Genomic DNA, 22,298 nt, shown 5'->3' with positions numbered 1-22,298 from the left:
CAATGACATATAAAAAAGACAACAGCCATGCTGAGAGCAAGCGAAGAGAAGACTCAGGGAACAAAGAAAGAGGAAGAGAACAAAAAAGAATCATGGAGGAAACAAATACAACAAAGGGCGGCAGTAGAAAGAAAGGAGCAAGAAACAAAACGGAGGGCAGAGAACAACGATCAAGACGACGAGAGGCCGGCAAAAAGGGAACATAAGGAGGACAACGGAGGAACAGAAACAAGACTAAGAGGAGAGAGCAACGACAAAGAGAAAGAGTGGCTGGCAAACTGAGAAGAGACGGAGGACAATTGGAAAGCAGAAACAAAGATGACGGCAGAAAACGACGACCAAGGAAGGGAGGCAAAGGGACAAAGAGACTACGTAGAAAAAAGTAGGAAACAGAGACTGGGGGGAAGGATCGACGAGACTGACAGACTCTCTCTCTCTCCCTCTCCCTCTCTCCCTCCCTCTCCTTTTTCTTTTCTTTTCTCACCATAACAATAGGCATATGCAGTCAAGGGTTGAAGGGGCGGAAGTGATCAAGAAAACAGCATCATGAACATTTGTTTGCAACAAAGGGGGAGATGTAGTGACCTGACGTGTAGGGACCAAGGACACTAGGACCCTGTGGGTCATGAGGGAGGTGACCAGGTCACCGGACACCACATCCGGTCAGGGGACAGGAAGAGGACAGATTCGACCAGGACGACCACGGGGGCGGACGTGCACATAGCCTGCTGTACAAAGAATATAATAAAGATATGTGAGTGCACCAACCTGTGTCCTGGTGGTCATTGTGCTGAGTGGTGCCCACTGAGAGGACACGACACACTGCAATTCAGTATTTGGAAGGGATGCCCTAAACAGGCACTTTCCAAATACTGGATCGCTAAACTCAAATTATGAATCGGAAACATGTTACAGAATCCAAATTTGTGCTCTTTACAAAGGGAAAAGGATATTTTGGTTGGTAATATCTGCAAACATAATTTTGTATATATGCCCCCAAGTTCCCATTTATTATGCACAGGGTTACTTATTCTTGCATTCCCAAAGAGTGTTAGCCATTTCCAAGTTGCGTTTCTGTATTTTTGTTTTTGGTGCAGTATATTGCTCTTCTGTAAAGAATGTTTTGAACTGCGTCGCCTTCAGGTGTTTATAATAGGCCACGATCGAGAGCTCTGAGGTGGAAGTTGAAGGAGTTACAGTACCGGTCTGTGGGTAAACATTCTATTCAGATTGCATGTCCTCCAATCCTTGGCCTCTCTGCAGAGCACAGAAAGCAACACATTCTATTTGCAATTGTGATTCGCAGCAAATGCGTGTGGAGGAATTCGTCAAAATATTGACAATGCAAAAATAATAGAAACTGTGCTTACAGTTAAGTGGGTGTGACATTTTGGGGTGTTGAAGTGAAGGAGATGTGGGGGGAAAGTTCATTCAGGAGAGTGAAAACAGGGTGCTGAACAGTGGCGACCGGCATGGCTCGCGGGGTTGGGTGAGGGAACGGGCAGGCACGGGGGTAACGTTACAAAAAATACAATTAAAAAAACATAACCTAGGAAGCACAGCCAGGCCCCACTGGCCAATCACAACACTACAATGCAGCATTGTGATTGGTTTTTGAGCATCCTGGTTCGATGCTCAACCAGGGAATGGGGGCCTGGGCATGTCCTCCATGCAGTCTGTAATGCAGCCTGCATTGAGAACAGGGAAAGAGCACATGACTGGTTTGGTCAGCACCAGAGGGCCGACCAGCCATTGAGCACTTAGGAATGGGCAAACCACTACTACCTTGCCCTGCTCCGTGAGCAGAACAGAACCGCCCACCCATCCGCAAAGCAGCACAAACATAAAAGGAAAATTATCATTTTATGTTTCCACTTCTAGTCTCGTGCTGCTTGAAAGCAGTGGGGTGATGCTCCTCCGCCATAGTGGAGGAGCCGCCACTGGTGCTGCAGAGGAAAGAGATTAGGTGTATGATATGCTGATGGACGAGGTTAAAAAGTGTGTACATGTTAGACATTCCTTGCAAATAACGGGTGCGATTAATAAACTAACTTCCACAGGCCTCCGTAATATTTCATTAACAGTCTCACAACTGCAACATTTTCAATATTAATTATTTGCAACAAAATCATTACTTTTACTCATGTATCTTCTAAATCTAACAACCACTGACAAAACCAATAGTCCTGGATAGTTTTAGGTGTGTCAGTTGATATGTTACATATCTGGATGCAGTAACAGAAAGATAGGAGAGCAGACAAAATTCTAATCTGGGGGCAAACTATTAAGAATTTCAGAAATGTCATTTACAAGCATATGCCTCACCCCTTTTAGAGACCCCGCCACTTTTTTTTATCCTACTTAAAGCCCCATCTGCACATATTTCTATATGACTGTTTGAAGCCATCAGGTGGTTCCCCAAGTCTAGTTAGGACGTTTTCTTCAAAGTCTATACAACACGCAGTGCGAGACATTAGGCAAGCACAGACTTCAAAGGGCCGGAAGTTGTTGCCCTGTACAATTTGCACACTACAGTAACAGTTGAATGTATTTAACACAGTAAGATAAGAGGCAGTTTTTTTAGGTTTCAATTTTTTAGGAATTCGCCTTCACAACTAAACCATCTCTACCCTGCCCAGAACCCTTCTTTTGTTAGTTTTTAAGTCAGGCTTGCTCGCTTAGGTAAACTCATCCGAACCTTTACACCTCACCACTTCCAGATGTCACCAACCGCCACTTCTCTTGTGGTCCAACCCAGGTCACTTTGCGCCCCCTCCCCCCCCGCTACCAAAAAATCTGGGAGTGCAGAAATTACACTAATTCAAGGCCACACTGACAAAAGTCATTTATCCAACATTTGGGTTGGGAAAACCATTTAACCTCATCCGTGCGGTGCAGATTCACCCCCGGTGCTGGGCCCTAATGTAAATTGGTGTGGTCATGACGGAACGGTTCCGTCATTAGCACAGCGCCACCGATGCTCATGACGGAACCGTTCCGTCATGAGCATCGAAAGGGTTAAAACACTCAACCTCAATGATACTTTGTCACCACTACACATTGGTGAGGCTATATTTTGAGGACAAAAAGGCCAAGTACTGGTTGACAGGAATGTCCAGTTCTTGCCAATGTTTATGGAACTAATGTCCCTTTAAGTGCAAGCTTTCTAGGTACATTTCCTGAATAGTCCATATTTGCGGTCCGTAAGTGTAGTTTTTAACAGTTGTCATGAATGCTAAAAATATCGTGACTGCAAGTCATGCACCTTAAAAAAGAAACTTTGAACTACAAGCCTGGGTATAAGTAGTCATCATTCATGAAAAACAGCATAGATGATAAAGGAGGGACTTTTAGGCGAGGCTAAGCAATTCATAATCAATATATGGTCCCTGACAACTAGTTTGGAGACTGCACCGGTTAGCAAATGTGGGCCTAGGTTCAGCTGCTCCATCAAGCACCAATGGACACTAATATTTATGCTGGCACAGCATGGAATAGTTGGATTTTTAGCAATGGTTCAGTAAACTATTCCAGTAAAATTGGCTTAGTGCATTTTCGTACTTGAGTACTCTTCAGTTCTGCATACACCTTGTTATTCAACTTTTTATATTACACTGACACCATGCGAAGCTAGGTAGTCTAAAGAAGCAGTGTATTTAGAGACTGGGGCCCTCCCAACAGATCGTCTTAGACTTTCAAAGCCACAAGAGAAATTGAAACATTCTGATCTATCCAATTTGGGCTGATTTATCTGGATCATATCGGTCCCATCCATTTAGCTAACTATTAGAAGTACTATTGTAACCATTGATTCAAGTTCTCAATTCCTAGGAGTTTGGCCACAGAGAAATGCAAACATTCAGCAGTAGAAAAGATCTGCAGTGTCTAGTGTCACTGGGGGCAGTTTGTTAATGTCATTCAGTTAACAGTTCTGCATTCGCCTCGAAGGCTTACAGACATTCAATGTCTGCTCTGGGAGTTTGTCTGCAATTTAGCAACCCGTTCGAAGCTGAAGTGAACGGCGTTAAAGACAGGCCCAATGGCATTAATAAACAAGCTTTTAGTACTAGTGTGCTAAGTGCAGGTCTTAGTTGGTACCATAATCTGTATGGAGCTCAGACAGCATTAATTAACTTGCCCAGGAGAGTCTTGGGAGGACACACTCTATACAAGATTCTCGTCAGATTTCCTATGTATGTGTCTGGTTTAGATCATTCTGGGAAGGTAGTGGATTAAGATAAATTTGACTTGGAGAAATGTTTGAAAATTTTACAGAGCAGCTAAGAAGTCAGTGACAAGGAGTCTAACACAAAGCACTCTGAAGTCGCCACTTCTGAAGAGAAGGTTATCACTGTTGCTGATGGGTGAGTTTCCAAGGTTATGGACCTATACTACTAACCGAAAGGATGGTTGAATCAGGCAATCCGGTGCACAGTCAGTGTTGTCCCCTGTGTCTCAATCCAAATGTAAGTAGTGCTCCAAAGGAAAGGGTGTCAACCAAACACCCTTAAAATTCTTAAACATAAACCCAAGCCCTGAGCATGTTCAAAAAGTGTCCAAGAAAATGATTTCCACGTTTTCTTCCAGTTTTCAGCCAGAATGCATTTTATTCTGAACGTCACAACAGTCTCACACCAGCCAACACGTGTTCAGTCTTAGGGTTTAATGCCACCCTATGACTTCTTCAGGGCTGCCAAAAGTACAGGTAAACCTTGTGTATACTAAGATTACTGTTAAATCCTATTCAAATCTCAGTCCAGTAAAGCAAAATCGTGTGTCTTTTCATGACACTTCCCAAGCATGATAAGAAACGCCAATCCTCGTCTCTGAACAATAGCAGCGTATAAGCCTTGTATGCCACTATTGTTCACTGAGGCTGTTATGACGTTCAGAATAAAATGGATACGGACTGAAAACTCGAACAAGACAGATCATTTTCTTGGAAACTTTTTGTATGTGTTCAGGGCTAAGGTTATGGACCTAGTTCCGGTGAAAAGTAAGGACAAGCAAGCTTCCTGACCATCTTACAGATCACCTGTCATTGTTCTTGGTGGAAAAATGCAACAGAAATGCTATCCCGCCTCCTCTACTTGGCTCAAACAGAAAAAGACAGGTGTCTATTGATCATGTCAAAAAGCACTATGTGCTCAGTCTTCTACAGCTGTCTGCCGCACACACCAAGAAGGATTCACAGTAGTGCCTCCCAGCCTCTCCCTACTCTGAATACCCCAACCTTTGAACAAAGCAGTAACATTTCCAGTTAGAGTTTCCAACCAGAAATAATTGAGCTCAACGTACGCGGAAAGAGTGCAACCACCACAGTGTTACCAAAAGGATAGTGGCTACTGTCCAACGCAATGAAATTTCACTTGACGCTACGTCATTTGAACTGGTACCATTTCGAGAGACCAATGATATTGAAAATGACCCTGGGTATTTCCCAGAAGACTTTTCAACCCCTTTCCCAGCAGTTGTTTTCTTCCAGAAAATTGGGAACTCTGTTTTATTCAGTCGGAGTTTAGAGGTCAGCTCCCCAAGCCATACACCAAGGGCCCAATGGCAACGCGGATTGCACCCACTGACATGAATGACCAAAACCGAGAAGAGTCGTCGAGATATGTCCACCTCAGCAAATGCCATTACTTGGTAGATTTGGATACGGTCACTGAAAGGCCAAGAAAACCGAGATATTTTGCAAAAAAAGAAGAGTGGGTGGTTATTGCCTACAAACCATTTCTAGACGCTCCAAGGTCGCTGCCCTGTAACCACGCTGGTCCTAGCTGCTGATGAATGGAGGACGATCAGTGACAGGGTGTCTGCTGCTCTTATTTTGCTCGAATTGTCATCTAACCTCTCACCGGCACCCTCAAGGGAAAGGAGGAGGAGCCAGGATCCAACTTGGCTGCTCAGAGCCTCTGTTCCGCTGAAGCCCCGCTTTCATCAAATAAGTGAGGCCCTTAATTCCCCCCTAAACAACTGTTTCAACCATCTACGGACATCGGATGGTCTGGAGCTTCTGACGCTGTGGCCGCCGTTCCAACCGGTTGTAGCAACACAAGGTTTCTGGCGAAAATCTCACCCGGCGTTTTAACCTCAAATTGGCGCCCGAGAAGGAACGGACCTGCTTTTTGAATGACTCTAAGCAGATCCATGCGAACTTTTACCGAACTACCTACCCCCTACCCCTCCCCTCTCTACTCCTCTCCACTTTCCTGCTACTGACCTCTGCCCTCACATGTCCTGACCCTAGTCCCCTCCCTGTTTACCTGTGAATTTTCCCTCGTCATTTGAGATCTAGCTGCTTTGTTTGATGCCCGATGGAGCTACCTGGTTTAGCTATAGAGGAGACAGGTCGGTGATTCCCTCCTTGGACGTCACCTACCCAGTCGGTCTTTAGCCAGACTTCCTTTCATCTCTCCTGTCGTCTCTTCCCGCATCCTCCCTCTATTTATGTCTCTCCTTCTCTCCTCTCTCAATGTATTGAGATTGAACTATTTTGTCTGATGCCCGATGGAGCTACCTGGTTTAGCTATAGGGGAGATGGGCTGTGGACTCCCTCCTTGGTCTTCACCTACCCAGTCGGCCTTTAGATAGATTTCATTCCGTCTCTCCTTGATGTCTCTTCCCCTATCCTCCCTTTCTCACCTTCCCTGTCCCCTCCCCTCTACGCTCCATTTATTTTGCCCTCCCATGTTCCTTAAATGTTTCCCATTGAGACCTAGCTATTTGGCCAAAGCCCGGTGGAGCTACCGGATAGCTATAGAGGAGATGGTTTTGGGACTTCCTCTTCGACCGTCACCTACCCAGCCGGACTTTGGACAGACTTTCCTTCGTCTTTCTGCCGTATCTCCTCCCACCCCTTTGCCCTTACCCCCTTTCCATCTACACTTCACTTATCTCGTTTTCTATGCTCTTGTAATTGTTTGTCTAGCAACTGATGTAAATTGGAACTGATGTAGTCTTGTAATTTTGTGGAACCTCATGTAAAGCGCTCTGATACCTCCAGGTCTAGCCAGGGCTATATAAAACTCTTAAAATAAATAAATAGCAATTGCCTTAAATGATAAAGGTTTCAATTAATTAGGTTATAATACCCAGTTCTATATCAGATGATTGGGATACTGAGACTCTGAAAAGAATGACTTACAAGCATATGATACTTTGAATATTTAAAATCCTTATCTGAACTCTGCAAATTACATAGAAATGTACTGATAACCATGATGCACATTATTTCTTTAATAGGGATAGCGATCCGCGAGAAATTCACAATTACATACAATGGGAACATTGTGAGGCAAGGCCTCCTGTGAGCCATCGTAATTTCTTAAATACATTTCCTCAAAGTGGTGACAGATCATACCCTTCAGCCTTCTATTTTACACTGAAGCCATGGAAGCTCATGAAAAACCTAATCACTACCAACAAAATGATTTACTCAACAGAAAATAGTCAAAACCTGGCTATTCAAGGATATACGTATGGGAAAGCAAATGCTGATGAAAAAAGCATTTGGGCAACCACATTTTGGCAGATCCCTGGTAAAGAAGCCTTTATTTCGAGCCTGTATAATACCGAAACATGATACTTCTAAGCAAAACTATCCAGCGGACTACTTGCCTGGGATTTGGCAAAATGAAGGACTTACAGGAACCTAGTCTAAAAGTTAACCAATGTTCGATAATTGGCAATTTCAAATAAATATGTCCGTATCGGACATTAATGCTATGATACAGAATGAAACCTATACTTTCACCCAATTTCCTGTGGAAGGTTTGGCCTTATGGCTGTACGAGTCCGATAGCTGCATGCAGCCTTTCCTTACCAACACTCCTAGACCTAAAATGTATTGTACAATACACAAACTCCTGTAGTAGTGAACACATAGTGTAGGTAAGCTATGCCAACAATGGATAAAACACTCTAGTCTTTCAGCTGTGAAAGAACACTTTTCCTCCATTACTGAAAACAGATTTTTGGTCTTTCTTTTGGGACTGCGCCCTAAAAGAAATAAAAGTTTCATTGCCACAGGAAAATATACCATTTATAATGAATTAAATAAATATTCAGAGAAAGAAGCTAATAGAAGAATGGGGCAAACAGATCAAGAAAATATGCAAACTGATTTAAAATTTATAGACAAATGGAATGCACACTCTTTGTAACAATGTATTTATTAAATCACATTTTGTCCTGAGCCTTAGACCTACTGAAAGGAGATCTGCATTTATTACAACATGAGCAGGCTCAGTTAAGAGCAATTACACAACTAAATTGGACACTACAGACTCGATTCCGGTTTTGTGCCATGGCAACAATTCAATGAAACACTACTTTTTTAATCATATAATTTGATACTCATGCAAAAAACAATGGCTGAAAAGAATCTACATACATCGTATTAAGTATAGAACAAGTTGAAGACGTACCATTTACAGTCAGTGTCACTCCACATATGACCTGGCTCATGCACAGTATTATTTCATTGCCCATTACAACCTTTTATTTTTACGATTGTCAAAATATATCTATTGGCTTGTATGAAATTCACAATTGTTTCATTCATGGATGTTTCTTTTTCCCACATATTTTTGAATAAATAACGATGATCCTGTGTACATTAGTTCCGTAAATTTTAGAAATCCCCTTCTGTGTGACACCATATTATTGCACGTAATGTGCAGTGCTTTGATGTCAGGGTTAAACTGTATTATATCTATTTCCAAAAACAACAATTGATGGACAGAATGCAGAACAATGGCATACATTCACCCCAGTACAGAGATCTGGGCCTAAATCCATGCTCTCCACACCACTGGAGTCAAGCTATCCTGGCTGAAGACGGCTGATAGCCAGAAACCGGTCATAGGATGCTTGATTCCAGTCCAGGAAAGACATGGCTTTGCAGTTCGGGCTGGACTGTTCCCATGAGGCACAGGGTCAAGGCTGATTTGCATATGGCCATGTCTGAACTGGGGTGGTGTGGAGTGCAAAAAAACGATGGATTTAGGCCCAGATCTCTGTACTGGGGTGAATGTATGACATTGTTCTGCATTCTGTCCATCAACCGTGGTTTTGCATTATATCTATTTCCCCCATTGCATATATTCCCACACATCATGAACCACTCAATAAAGGCTCTCATTTATTTTTAACAAATGTTACCTGCTATGGGTTGAACCCGGCCAGCCATATCTGGTAACAATTTCAGAAACTAAGTGTTGTGGAAGGACTTTGTATCCCACGCCTAGAAATATTATCCAGGAATATCTCTTGGGCTAGTAGGAGTATGAGGCCTATGCATTTTGGCAATTTGTACAAACTATTGTCTTTTCTGTTACAAAAAGAAGTCCCTTTGACTTCAGTTGCTTTAGTTTATAATCTGCAGTCTGCCAGGAATGCTTCAGAAATTCAGAGGCTGCTATATATACGATACCGGACGCATTTTGCAGATATCATATACATGATATTTAATTTGTCTGTGACAACTGGCTTTGCCCATCTTTTTAAGCACATTGGATATGGTCTGGTAATTGGATTTAAAGCAGTAATAGGACTGATGCCGTCATGTTTTCATTCTCTGTTCTCCAGCATTTTTGGAGCATATCCAAACATCATACTGCTAATGAACTGTGGTATCCTCATCTTTTTCCTGTTCCGATAAGGAAAGCAACAACATGGAGTAGACCTATTTAGCTTTACAAAGTTGCAGAGAAACTCTAGAACGCACCATGGGACGTACTTGGCTATCTGAACTCAGCGAGCACTGGATGCTCACCTTTCACAAAATGGATGTTACATAAGTAAATCCTGTGTTCTGGGACATGCACTGCCCGTCTGAAACCATCTTGGAAATGCATCTGGGACATCTCCAGGGGCTTATCTCGATATGGAAGCAGTTATTGATCTTCTGCATGAGCACTAGAAACAATGCCAAGCAATGTATCTGTTTCTTCTACAGGATACTCTGTATGAAAGAACCATATCACTGGTGGTGCTTTTCAACGGTGCTTTTAATGAATGATTTGACTCGCTGTTATCTTAGGAGCCCCTGGAGAGGAGCCACAACCACCATTGAGTGCCTAAGATGAGCAACAAATTGCTTGTCCTTCAAATACACTGACCATTGACTATGAATACGTTCTGTATAGTTTTTGTAAAGATCACACATATTCTGCGTGCACAACCGATGATGTCAACATGTCCTCTAACAAGGAATGAACTCATCAAGAAAGTAAACAAACGACAAAAATTCTGCAAATTTACCACAAAAGCCTATATAAACTATATTCTTTTTAGAAGGCTCTTTTTAATTTCCATTTTTTTCATTTTTACAGCATATTTTTAATCTGACCTATTCATATCATCACTGGTATGTTTGATCGCCAACATGCATCAAACGTCCTAGATAGAGTACAATACATATTTCAATTTATTGAAACAATGCAAGTCTTGAAAATATTTCTGCTTCACTATTATGTGTATCCTTTTGTCATTTACATCTATAATGCATTAATGATCTTATTTATGCTTAATTTATATATTTGGTATTGGATGCTTTCTATTATAGTTTATAAACATAGTTTGGTTAGATGTGTATTTAATCTCCAATATTTTACATCACAGCAACATGAGAGCATGGATTACCCTATACATTATATACATTTCTGTTTGTTACACATGCCCTTATGGTATTACATTCAGACGTACAAGCCGGGGATGACGTAAAGCCCTTAAGGTCCGACTCCATATTATGTAGGCCTTGATTCCATATTAACTAACACAGTTCGTCATCTTCCTTCTCTCCAGCAATAGAAGTCGCCATCTTTAACAAATTATGGAGAGTCACCGTCATGTCTGCTATTAGATGCAGAGGTCGCCTGATGTTATCTTTCTAAAAACTATGAAAGCGACAGGCCATTCACTTGAGGACACTGATCCAACAATCAATGCAACATTTTCCGGGTCAAATGTCTACTTTTAATCATGTCAAGGTTAATGAGCAAAACACATAAGACATATAACCAAAGTAGTGTAGTATGAATTGACGTCCTTTTACCTTATATGCTCAGAAGGAAACACCTGGGACGCATACCTTGATGCACATAATCTATGTCAGACTTTCTTAAACTTATGTCAAATTCCGATTTCTGATAAAATGTAGTATATATGGAAGACAACTTGTCAGAAAGAGGTCCTTCGCCCACAATATCGACTAAAATTCTGCCAGAGATGGTCTCACCTACTGCTAGCACACTTCGCAGATGTTATATCTCCCGTGAAGCCTGAAGCTCATAACACTGAGCCTCGGAGATTGACCGAATGAGGTCTGTGCATTTGCCTTTTGTGGGGAACATGATCTTCCAGCCTCTGTTGATAAAGACAGCCTTTGTAACAAGGTATTCAGTGTGTCTCTTTTCCCTAAGAAATTCTAAACAGCAAGCTGCTCTCTCTTTTATGCTCTTAGTGTAGCACATAGAAGTAGGCATTGGGTTGTTAGGTTTTGTTTTACATGACATTTTAAAACATGCTAGAAATGTTCATTTTAGTCTCATTACTTCGAACATGCTCTCTTGCTGTTTCTAGGTCACGCATGCGCTGCATAGGAGACTTTTAGACATCGTTCTGCTCTTTTTCAAAGCACATCCTCGTACTTGTGGCGGCATCCACCTTGCGGGAGCGAGCAGGCGCACGCCACAAGCACGAGTCTGTGCTTCGAAAAATAGAAGACTACGCGCGACGCACACACCACTCTCGGGCCAGCAAACACTTGATTGCAGTCTCTCTCTCCTCTCGCTTTCTCGGTCTCTCCCGCTCTCTTGCTCTTGTGCTCTCTCCCGCTCGCTCTCTCCCACTTGCTCACTCTCCATCTCACTCTTTCGCTTTCTCTCGGGGCCCCACACACTACAGAGGCTATTGTTATGTCGATCCCGTCTTTGTTTCAGACTCCATTTCTCTCGTTCCTTTAGCTTTCCACCGTATTTTTTTTTGTCTTTCCCCTCACTTTTACCTTTGATGTATCACTCGTCTCCTTTTCTTTCTTCTCTCTTATCCCCATGCTCGCTCCCTCAATTTCATCCTCGTGCCTCTAATGCAGAGAGTTGCTAACTCGCATCGCCCCACCGGTTCACATGATGAATGGTTGCTATCCCATGACGAGCACAAGTGAGGGGGAGGTTAGTGCATGGGTTCAGGTCCCCTGGGGCTCGAAAGTTTGTTACAAGCATTTTCTTGGGTTTTAGAAGGGGGTAAGATGGTTGCTCTGGCTTTCCTGGTCTCAAAGCTCTACCTATCGCCCTCCCACTTTAGTGCTTCTTCCTCGTATGGTGATTTTTTTTCTTTTTCTCCTTCTGCCTTTTTCACTCTCCTTTTGCCTTTTTCACTTTCCTTTTGCTCTCTCCCCTTCTTTCTTGTGCCTTCTTTCTCGCCCCTTTGTATTCTTTTGCCCCTTTTCCCTTTCTTGCCACTTCTTTCTTTCTTGCCATCTTTTCTCGCCCCTTCTTTCTTTCTCTCAACTTCTCTTGCTTTCACCTTGTAGGGGCCTTCCCTAGATACCAAACAAGCATCTGCTTTGATTCAAACAGGACTATGTATTTCACGAATCACAGCTGCAAAAAGCCAACTGGTTCTGAGATATGGTGCATTGGATGGGGGGGGGGGGTCTAGTAATGACATGTATCACAGTGGTTATACTGTCCACTGTTGAACTATTGAAACTACATTGTGTGATCCTGTGCAAATCAGTTCATTTCCTTCTGTTCCTTTCTCTGCCATAACCCGGAACGCTTAAGTACCCAACTGCTGGTATTGGGCGCTGTAGTAAACAGAACTTTAACTAGGAGGTGGCGGGTATATATACACCCCCAAAAAAATAGTCATTTTATAAGTTTCCCGATATCAATCTATTTCTTTCTCACAAATACTGCACAAAGTAATTGTATTTTTCACTCCACTGCCCTCGCACTCCACCAACTGATTCAGACTTCAGTCTGTGATGGAAACCTTGGTTTACTGGTGTCCCTGGTACTGCACTTCAAAGCAGGCTCATCAGAGCGGGGATGCCGACGTGCCATCTACGTCACTACAACCCCCCCTTGAGCCCCTCGACGGGAAGCGGGGCGCCAGCATATTGTTTTTCCTTTATTTCTGCTGCGACACGACCAGCTTTGGTCAGATAAATAGCATCCTTTTTTTAACATGCCTATGTTATAGTGAGTGTTAATGTCCACCCGTTAGGATGGATATACTCCTATTTGCATTTGTAATGCTATTACTGCTCTCTCTCCCTCGGAGCTGTTTAACCCATGATTGCCTACAAGAAAGAGCAGACAATAAGGAGCTACATTTTATTTTGAGTCTGCCAAGTGGCACTAAGGCCTATGAGACCAGCAGCCATTCCTGCCTTTTTTTTTTTTTGCTGCAGATTTTATAAAGCGTGTACTCGACCCGAATGTATTGGAGTGCTTTACATGAGCACCGGTTACGTTACAAAATCAGGCACGGGGAGGTTAAGTGATTTGCCCAGAATCACAGGATGTGTACGCGACCCTGAGGCTTGAACCCTGGTTTGCAGCACCAAAGTCGGCAGTCTAGCCGACGGACCTTTTGAGGCAACAGCATGTTGAATTGTGGGGCTTGTAGTTTTGCTTTTTATCACGTTTAATATGGCCTCAAAATCACAGCTTGGAAAGAGCTGTTGGCTGAAATGCCAGAATTGACAGATGATGCTATATGTGTAGGCTGTGGGGTTTTAGGTTTAAACCTATAATAACTGATAAAATCACACTGAGAGAAAAATAGCCCTCACCGGTGAAAACATATAAACACTGAAATAACACCTGCACAACCACAAACTAAATGCCATTCAAAGAAAGGAAAAAGAAAGTGAAAGAGTCATTTTGTTCTTACTGAAGGGGTCAATAAAATGTAACTTTGTTATACAAGCTAGCAGTAAGCAGTAAGAAAGACTGGCTAACATTATTTTGCTTGAGTTTTGTTCTTTAGGGATGCCACTAAAATATTGTTTCTTCTTCCTTTTACTTTTTTCAGTTTTATGGCCTTTGGTCTAAAGATGCAGGGTTTAGTTTCACATTTTAGGTTAAGTTTAATTATTTTATAAACTGTAATCAGGACATATCAAACTCACATTTGATATTTTGGCTGCATTTGATTCTTTCACTAATAGGTAAAATGGCTAGTTTTATAAAAATCTTTCCTAATATGTGTCATCACATGTACCCACAGAGAATGGGTAAAAATCCTTAATACATCAGACCGTAGTTTCTAGTGGGTCAGTATTGATAGTAGGCGAATTCCGAACACCTCAGGCTTTAAACATTAAAGGCAAGGTATAGTGACAAGTATATATATTACCAAGCATCTGGGATAGTGGTGAAAACGTGACACTAGACTTTTGGAAAGCATGGAACGCAGTGTCACATGTTATGCTCTGCAAAAAAGGTTCTTTCCAAGTTCAACAAAGATTGGAGTGATATTGTTTGTATTTGCAGTGATTCAGCTACGTATATAAAAAATGTGTGTGATTACCTGTCAAAATTGATACTCGAGCTGAAGTGATTCCCTGTAGGAGATCCCTGCCACTTGTTAGATGGTATGCTGAAAGCATCTTTACAATCTTCAGAGTTAATGAGGGATGCTATTGACTTTTTAGTCCATTCTGGTGCACTGTTTTCTTATGCCCAGGAACTAAAACACAAATATGTATCATTTTGTGCTTTATGTGGCATCAAAGAAAGAGTCATCCCAACTGTGTCCCTTAGCTGACGGTTCTCAGCCCAAGGGGCAATGAATGCTGAGAGGGCCTTTTCACAGAAGTTTACATGGGAAGGAAAGCACGAGTGCACATGACCAAAGACTCACTGAAGAAGTATTGTATGGTGTACTGCAATAAGATTAATTTGCAAAAAATTATTTGGACGTCATATACACTATACGTACACTGTCTATATACCATGTTCTTTCAGTGCAGAAAGCAAGCAATGATAAAAGCAAAACGTTCCATAAACACTGGAAAAACACTTTTTCTGGTGTTTTCTGTGGCGTGAAAGTGTGTAACCACTGATAACAACTGTTTTTTAAGATATTGAAAACACTGAAAAAACCCCACCAGAATTTACCAAAAATAGAAACTGAAAACAGGACAGCCTATATATGTGACATGGAGGCACTCCACAGCTATGTTTAATGTTTTTACTAAGTCGTCTAGTCTGCCTCAAAAACTGCTTGTTTCACATGTAAAAACCAAAAGGAAACTCTGCTTATATTTCTGTGAGTTCACTCACATCACACATCGAAACTAGCACTGGCAATGCAAATTATTTAGTCTTTTGTGTAGCGGAAAATGTTATGCATAGATTTACAAAGCAATAAAAGTACATGAGACAGCAAAAGCGCAATATTCTCTAACACTATGAACAAGCAATTGACAGGTGAAAGTAGCACATACAGAGGTACCTTACCCACAAAGGAATTAGGAGACATTATAAGACTGTTGTATGATTTCTGTAAACAGACCTAAACCTACAAGAAGTATAAAACTGCTGGTAGAACAATCCAGCGGTACAAAAGGGGGTGGCGATGGACGGAGCATCTGAATCAATCAAACACTCACACCCAGTCAAAAGATCTGGCTTTAATCCATCACCGTTCTTTAGCCCACTCTGCCTCCCCAGTTCAGACATGGCTATATGCAAATCAGTCTGACCCTGTGCCTCATGGGAACAGTCCAGCCCGAACTGCCAAGCCATGTCTTCCCTGGACTGGAAACAAGCTTCCGAGGACCGGTTTCTGGCATTCCAGCCGTCTTCAGCCCGGCTTGCCTGAATCCAGTGGCAAAGTGAGCAATCCAGACATCTTGTGCAATTACTGTACATTAGTGCAATTGTATTGAATGATGACCCCACACCTACATACTATTCAGTTGGAATGCTTCATCATTGGGTTACACATCTACCCCTGGTTGTACAGTCTTTTAGTTATGGGTTCCCCAGTTTGGGTGAAGTTATGTCCCTTCACTTGACATTCTCCCTTTCTGAAACTGTCAATTCTATATTAAAATTACATGTGGATGAGCTAAAGGTTTTTTTACTGGTGTCTCATTAATGCAAGATAAACCAGCATTGGCATAGCCAATAGGCCGCGCCTTTGGGACCTTATAAGTGTTTAGTTATCCAGCACAATATCCTTGGTGCAGCAGCATCAAGTGTTGCATGGCTAAATACTTATAAGGTTCCAAAGGCGAGACCTATTGGCTATGCCAATTCTTGTTATAATACTTAGCGTCATTGTTTTAGATGTCCTAAGAAACAGATTGTTCCTGTAGTAATAAATACTTTTATCTTAAAGGTATGATTTCTTCTTAGTACAGTGTGTGTGATACTGTGATTAACGAAACAACTACTGTTGCGGTTTGCACAGGGCCTCTGATCCCTTCATGGGATTAACCCAAAAGCAATGCTTCTTTCTCAATCACACATTGAGTAGTACTTTGCAGGGCTACAATAATCTGTATTCACATTCATTGCTGGTACATTGAACAGAATTTACCCATGGGTCAGAAAGCACACCTTGTAGTTTTACGCCAACATTGCAACTTACACAGCAAATGTAGAAGCATTAAAATCAAATACAATGTCTATCGAAAAAAGTGAAAGTGAGTCATAGCAGTGGGGGTCAAGAAAACTACTTGTTTTGAGGAACAGAAGGAGAGAAAGGGTTGCATTTTTGGCCCTTTATATGAAAATTATTCAGGACTCAAGATTTTTAAGACATGACCATCCAGACAAAGGAGGATGATCAATCGTAGCAACATAAAGACATGAATCTTCTTATTGATAAGCACAACATCACCAGGATTTTAAACATTTGAAGTCGAAGGGCAGGTAGAAGATCAAGGACAAAAGAACTTCTGTTGATAGTGGGGCCATTAGGACCATCATATGCTGGTGAACTGCACGTCCAGTTTAAATCTCGGAAAAGCCAACCAATCCTTCAATTCTTCAGAGTCCAAAAACAGACTACTATTATATTATGAAATATTAACATATAATTTACTGCACATAGAATTCAACAAAAGTATGGTATAAAACACTATTAAAAATGAGTCACCTTAGTTATAGATTTAATGTCAACAGGGATGCCATGTTCCAGTCTTCAGCTTTCATTTCAAAAGACATTACTTTTCATGAGTCATAGTCTTGGTTGACTTCAACTGATCCAATTGGAATAAAGCACCATTATATAATGATTTGTTAAAGAAACAATGTGTTCTGAGAATATTTGGGATAAATATACACAGTTTAACTTACACCTACCTTCCCATCAGTGATATATCTACAGTTCATTTTCAGAAATTTTACAACAACTGGTTCTTCCTCTTCTGATGTTGATGACAGCACTCTTTCAATCGGCTTAGCCATTCGTGCCAATTCTGCATCCTTCAGGAAAAAAGACAGTTCACTAAGAGTTTAGGTTACTATCTTCTACACAAAGGACTTTGTAAAAATTCAGATTTTCCCTTAGTGGATAAAGACATGAACCAAAAACACTATTTCATTGTATTACCTATGCCCTAGTTCCCCTGGGCTCCACCATACTACCAAAAAGGTGCATGCCTCTTCCCATCCCACATCCCAGTAAAAATACCAGGCATTGATTTTGACAAACTTTCATTGAACCTGCGAAGACCAGTTTACAGCAATCCCATTCCCAATGTTCAACTACTACATAGCTTGTGTACCTTGAGATGCCCCAAAACAGTCCACCATTTGCAAATAGTTGAAATCCAACCTGGCAAACTATCAAAGTGCATGACTTCTGGGCTAGCTAGATGGAATTTAGTCCTGAAGTACACATCTCTTATAAAAACAAGCATTTGCAATGCAATAGGCCTCCTATTTGTGAGTTTGAGCTTTTGGAATTGTAAATGACAATGCCCTTTATACAGGTTTTGGCTACCTGCAAGTGGTGGGTAAAAGAGGAGAAGTTACTGTCAGCCTTGCTTCTCGTAAGCAACGACTATGCACTGCTTGTTATTGGTATGTTCCATTGCTATAGTTTGTCTTTATGTTCAGTGCCTTGGATATATGTATGCAGGTGACTCCATAGTACAGTCAATGCTTGTGCACTCTTTGGAGTGCACAAATGTTAGAGGAGACGCGCGCGAGCAAATTTCACTTTCTGCCTTTCACCTCTAGAGCATAGCGCAGAGTATACGAGCAAAACTTTGAACAAACGTCCCAGTATTCAGTTACTTCAGCATCCAACTACCTTTTACCAACACACACAGCCTGTTTGGTGCAGGTGTGACAGTTATTTTTAAAAGTATTTAAGTGAGTTGCTTGCAAGTTCAAAGAAGCGAAACAATAAAAGCTATGTGCTTATTGTTGTTCATGGCATTGTCTATTTGTTACCCTCTATTCACTCAACTCGAGGCATTTGGTGTGAATCAAAGAGGGGTGATATCTTGTGGCAATTTGTGTTGGATCCCCTATTAGAAGGAGTGGTACTGCTAATATTGAGCCCAGGCCTTTAAACAATAGGTCAAAATACCATATTTACTAGAACACTTTTTAAAAGTCTGTTACAAAAAAAGAAAAGCGTCCGGCACATGCCCCTTCAAAGGCATTATATAAAAAGGATGCGAATCACAGATGCCATATGGCGATTAGGTGAAACACGCAGTATAAGGCAGGCAATTTCTAGGTGCCCCTAATTCACAGTTGAGATAGAAACAAGCATTGAAAATGCAATAGGTCTCGCCTTTGATTAAGTTCAAGCCATTTGCTTTGCTAATGATATTGTATAGCAAAGCAAATGGCTTTAACTTAACAAAAGGCGAGACCCATTGCTTTTTCAATGTTTTTTTTTTTAGCACTCACTCATTTTTCACCTTTTCTTCCACAACTAGAAAGTGACCTCCTCTGCATCACAACCCAAGCGCCCAGTCAGGTCCGTGTAAAGAGTGGAAAATACCAACGAGTTTTATAGAGTAATCCGTTTTGGGTAGCTAAGGGAAACAATGTGCAGAGAAATAAAAGTAATCACACATTTGAAAAAGATGGGATTACAATTACTTCAGTCTACTTTTTCACAAAGGGCACAAAAAGTCTAAGGTCATAGTGCAGATACAGGGGTCTTCGAACTCCACAAACCTAGTCAGAGTGGATTGAATAAAGTGCGACTAAAGCATACAGGGTCATAACAGATATGTGACATTCCATACAAAAAATATGGACACATTCACTACAACGCCATCCTGGAAATATTCATTCATGCACTACACTACACTAGGATCAAATGCACTAACGCTTATTACGGAAATCACATTTGTTTATTATATACGTTTTAACCACCACTCCCAGAAGACTAATGCATAAATCTCATTTCAATGACAGTGCAATGGACTCAAGAATCGAGGGGACAGCTTTTCATACACTACATAGCAATCTGTAGGTACCTCTCCTTGTAGCGGGGCACAAGGTGCTCAACATTTCGTCATTTGCATCACACAGCCAAGTAACATTTCATGTCTCAGATATTGGTTTCACCTCCCCACACCCCTTCTCTTGAAACACCTAAAACAACCTCCTCTCCACTGAGTGTTCCCAGAATGGGCGGCTCTATCTAAAGAGAGGGTTCATTTAATATATTGTATGTAAATGTCTTGAAGATATGGTTGGGATCCGGCTCTCATGGTTCTGTTTTGGACACCTGATCTAGACCATTATTGTCTATTTATGGACAAAGCCTCCCTGGTTTATATTGCACTTGAACCCCGCCGGCTTCTTGACTAAGAGCACACACGTATTTTACTATTAATAAGGTTGGTGATCGCTTCCTGAATCCCAGGAAGCAGAGATTGCTCCAAGGTTGCAGGAAAACTTGTTAGACTGGATTAAATCTTCTCCGTTTATGGAACGCAAAGTGGAGGTTGCCCAAGACCAGAACTTTCAAGGGGACGGAGGACACGTCCGCTTAATTACATTATATCAAGTCTCACAGCTCCTCATTTTATCCATTTTTGTGACCACCGCCGCCACAACATACATGCTAAGAGCACGCAATGGCATCACGGGCATGGAACACGGAAGGGTGAATGATGTGAAGAGGGTGTTTAAGCAGCAATTAACCTCAGAGACAATCCTTTCTCTTCAGTCTGATTGTCTAATTTTCCTGAAACCTAAGTCTCTATTGATTACCTTTCTGGTAAACAAGCTAAACCCCCACTACCCCATATTTCTGTTCACGTTCTTATTAGGTCTCGCTAGACCTATTGTTACCGAGTTCCTTGTGAAGCGACCTAGATCTGGCCACGAGCGCCGATTACACCTCGTGGACGCGCCCCCTGGCCCCGCCCCCCCCAGCCGTGCACATCTCTTGCTCCAACTGTGCACAGCAAGGCAGCCTCTCGCCTCTCAATCACGCGCACACACACACACACACACACACACACACACAGGAGCGCACAGAACCCCCCACACAACTAAGCGGCACACAGACACATGCACACACACATTCCCCCACCAATACCACACACCCCCACTCACCTGGCTCTTTCCGCGTGTCACTCTCCCTCCGCAGTCTCGGCATCGGCATCAGGCTCCATGTCTTCTCCGGCGATCCTCCCCTGCTTACGTGCACGCTCACGGCGGCGTCTCGAGCTCTCCAACCTCGTGCACTACTCACGCCTGAACCTGGGGAATGGGATCGTTTTTGCGGTGTCTCGCGCTGGTGCGCGTGCAGCAGTTCGTTTCATTCTTGTTAGATTCAGCACCGGCAGGACACGGCACACTTAAATCCCGTACTTCAAATCCCAGGTTGCAAAGAAACCAAGGACTGGATACGCTACTCATACATGGACCTTGGCAACGTTAAAGTTCTGGTTACAGGAGGCACAAGGTTAATGAGAGATGGAGCGTGGGGGGTATAAGAGGCGGAGAGGTTGGTAACGCGTAGGGAGGGTAAGAGATACAGGTGGCTTAACAGGTATGAGGGACACAGGATGGGGGGTCTCACCGAAGAGCATCCAGCTGTTGTCCGACAGGCAGTCCATTGTCCGGCAGAACTGTTCCAGCACCCAGGCAGGAATGTCCAGTAGCAGCTGGGGTGCGGGTCTTGGCACCCCCGCGGCAGGAGCTGCCATCCTCTCTGCTTCGGACACAGCGCCTCCAGCTGCCCTTACGTGTGCTCCTCGGCTCTGGTCTCACTCTCTGGTCTGTGAGGCACACGGTAATCCTCCCTGTCCTGTCCCACCCTTTTTTCGTCTGTCTCTCGCGCTCTGCCTGCAGGTTTACAGGTTCTGTCACTTTCTTTTTCTCTTCGGTAGTCCTGTTTCCGTCACTCCGCCTGGAGCCCTGCCGTTTCCCGTACTTTCTATGTTTCCCAATGCAGTGAAGGCTCGGCCCAGCTTCCCTTTCAGGCCCCGCCCTCGCGGCTGACGACACGAAAGAAAGTCAAAATCGGAAACAGCTGAACTGAGAGCTCCTCTGGGACTTAGCAGCGGTTCAGGCGAGGAGAGAGAAGTGACTAATGTAGGCAGGTAGGAAGGTGTTTGCTGCGGTCGAGGATGTATGACCCCGGGGCAGGGCGGATGTCTACCAAGACAGGAACCCAGATAATGTATCTCTGCACCCCGGCGTGGTGAAGTTGAAGAACTGTATGTATCCCACTGGAGAATAACAAGAATGAAACTGATAACCAAAAATGCACCAAATACGTATAGTCAACACATTCAGGGTAAGTGATGGAAGATCGAAAAGTGAGGGATGCAGATACATTCTATGCAACCATGATGCAAACAGAATCTTCACGTAGTGCTGTCTGGGAATATACATTCTAAGCCATAATACAAAATACAAAGCAATGAGGGAATAATATTGCAGAGTTTGAAATGGAAATGACGTATTTTTCGAGAATAAACGAGGCGCAATAGTTACGAATTCCTTAAGATGAAAAGAAGAATATTTGAGTGTAGCCTGGACTTTCAGGGGCAGGTGCTACAACTGACTTGCCCGTCGTGTTCCCCTTACTCTCCTGGGACAAGAAGGCAGAAGTAGGAACATAAACCTGCTTTTCAGACTCGTGTTTACTGCCTCTGGCATTCGCCCATGATACTGCCCTTAAGTGGGCTGGCTGCAGCAAAAAGGAGAATGCTGGCAGGCTTTGTAAAAATAAATAAAAGTGCAAGGATCATAATTTCTTTAGGAGCCCACCTCTGTCCCTGCAGGCAGCCACGTTTTGATTTCTCTGAACGCTTCTTTCTTTCACTGCCCTATACT

At 42.6% G+C, this 22,298-nt stretch overlaps 1 protein-coding gene across 5 annotated transcripts in view; it reads right to left on the bottom strand.

Moving 5' to 3' along the window:
- The window catches only part of NCOA7 (nuclear receptor coactivator 7), a 1,085,323-nt gene that overhangs the window by 342,736 nt on the left and 720,289 nt on the right, over positions 1 to 22,298 (bottom strand). For all 5 annotated transcript variants that reach the window (XM_086926986.1, XM_086926985.1, XM_086926987.1 and 2 more), the window contains one exon: positions 17,334 to 17,456. In XM_086926986.1, the coding sequence (XP_086783112.1) occupies positions 17,334 to 17,456 (123 nt within the window). The remainder of the gene's footprint in view (positions 1 to 17,333; positions 17,457 to 22,298) is intronic.

Source organism: Lissotriton vulgaris, chromosome 6 (assembly GCF_964263255.1).
Source record: "Lissotriton vulgaris chromosome 6, aLisVul1.2, whole genome shotgun sequence".
Classification (NCBI taxonomy): domain Eukaryota; kingdom Metazoa; phylum Chordata; class Amphibia; order Caudata; family Salamandridae; genus Lissotriton; species Lissotriton vulgaris.
Note: the sequence above shows the minus strand (reverse complement) of the source record. Positions and strands in the feature narration are given on the sequence as shown.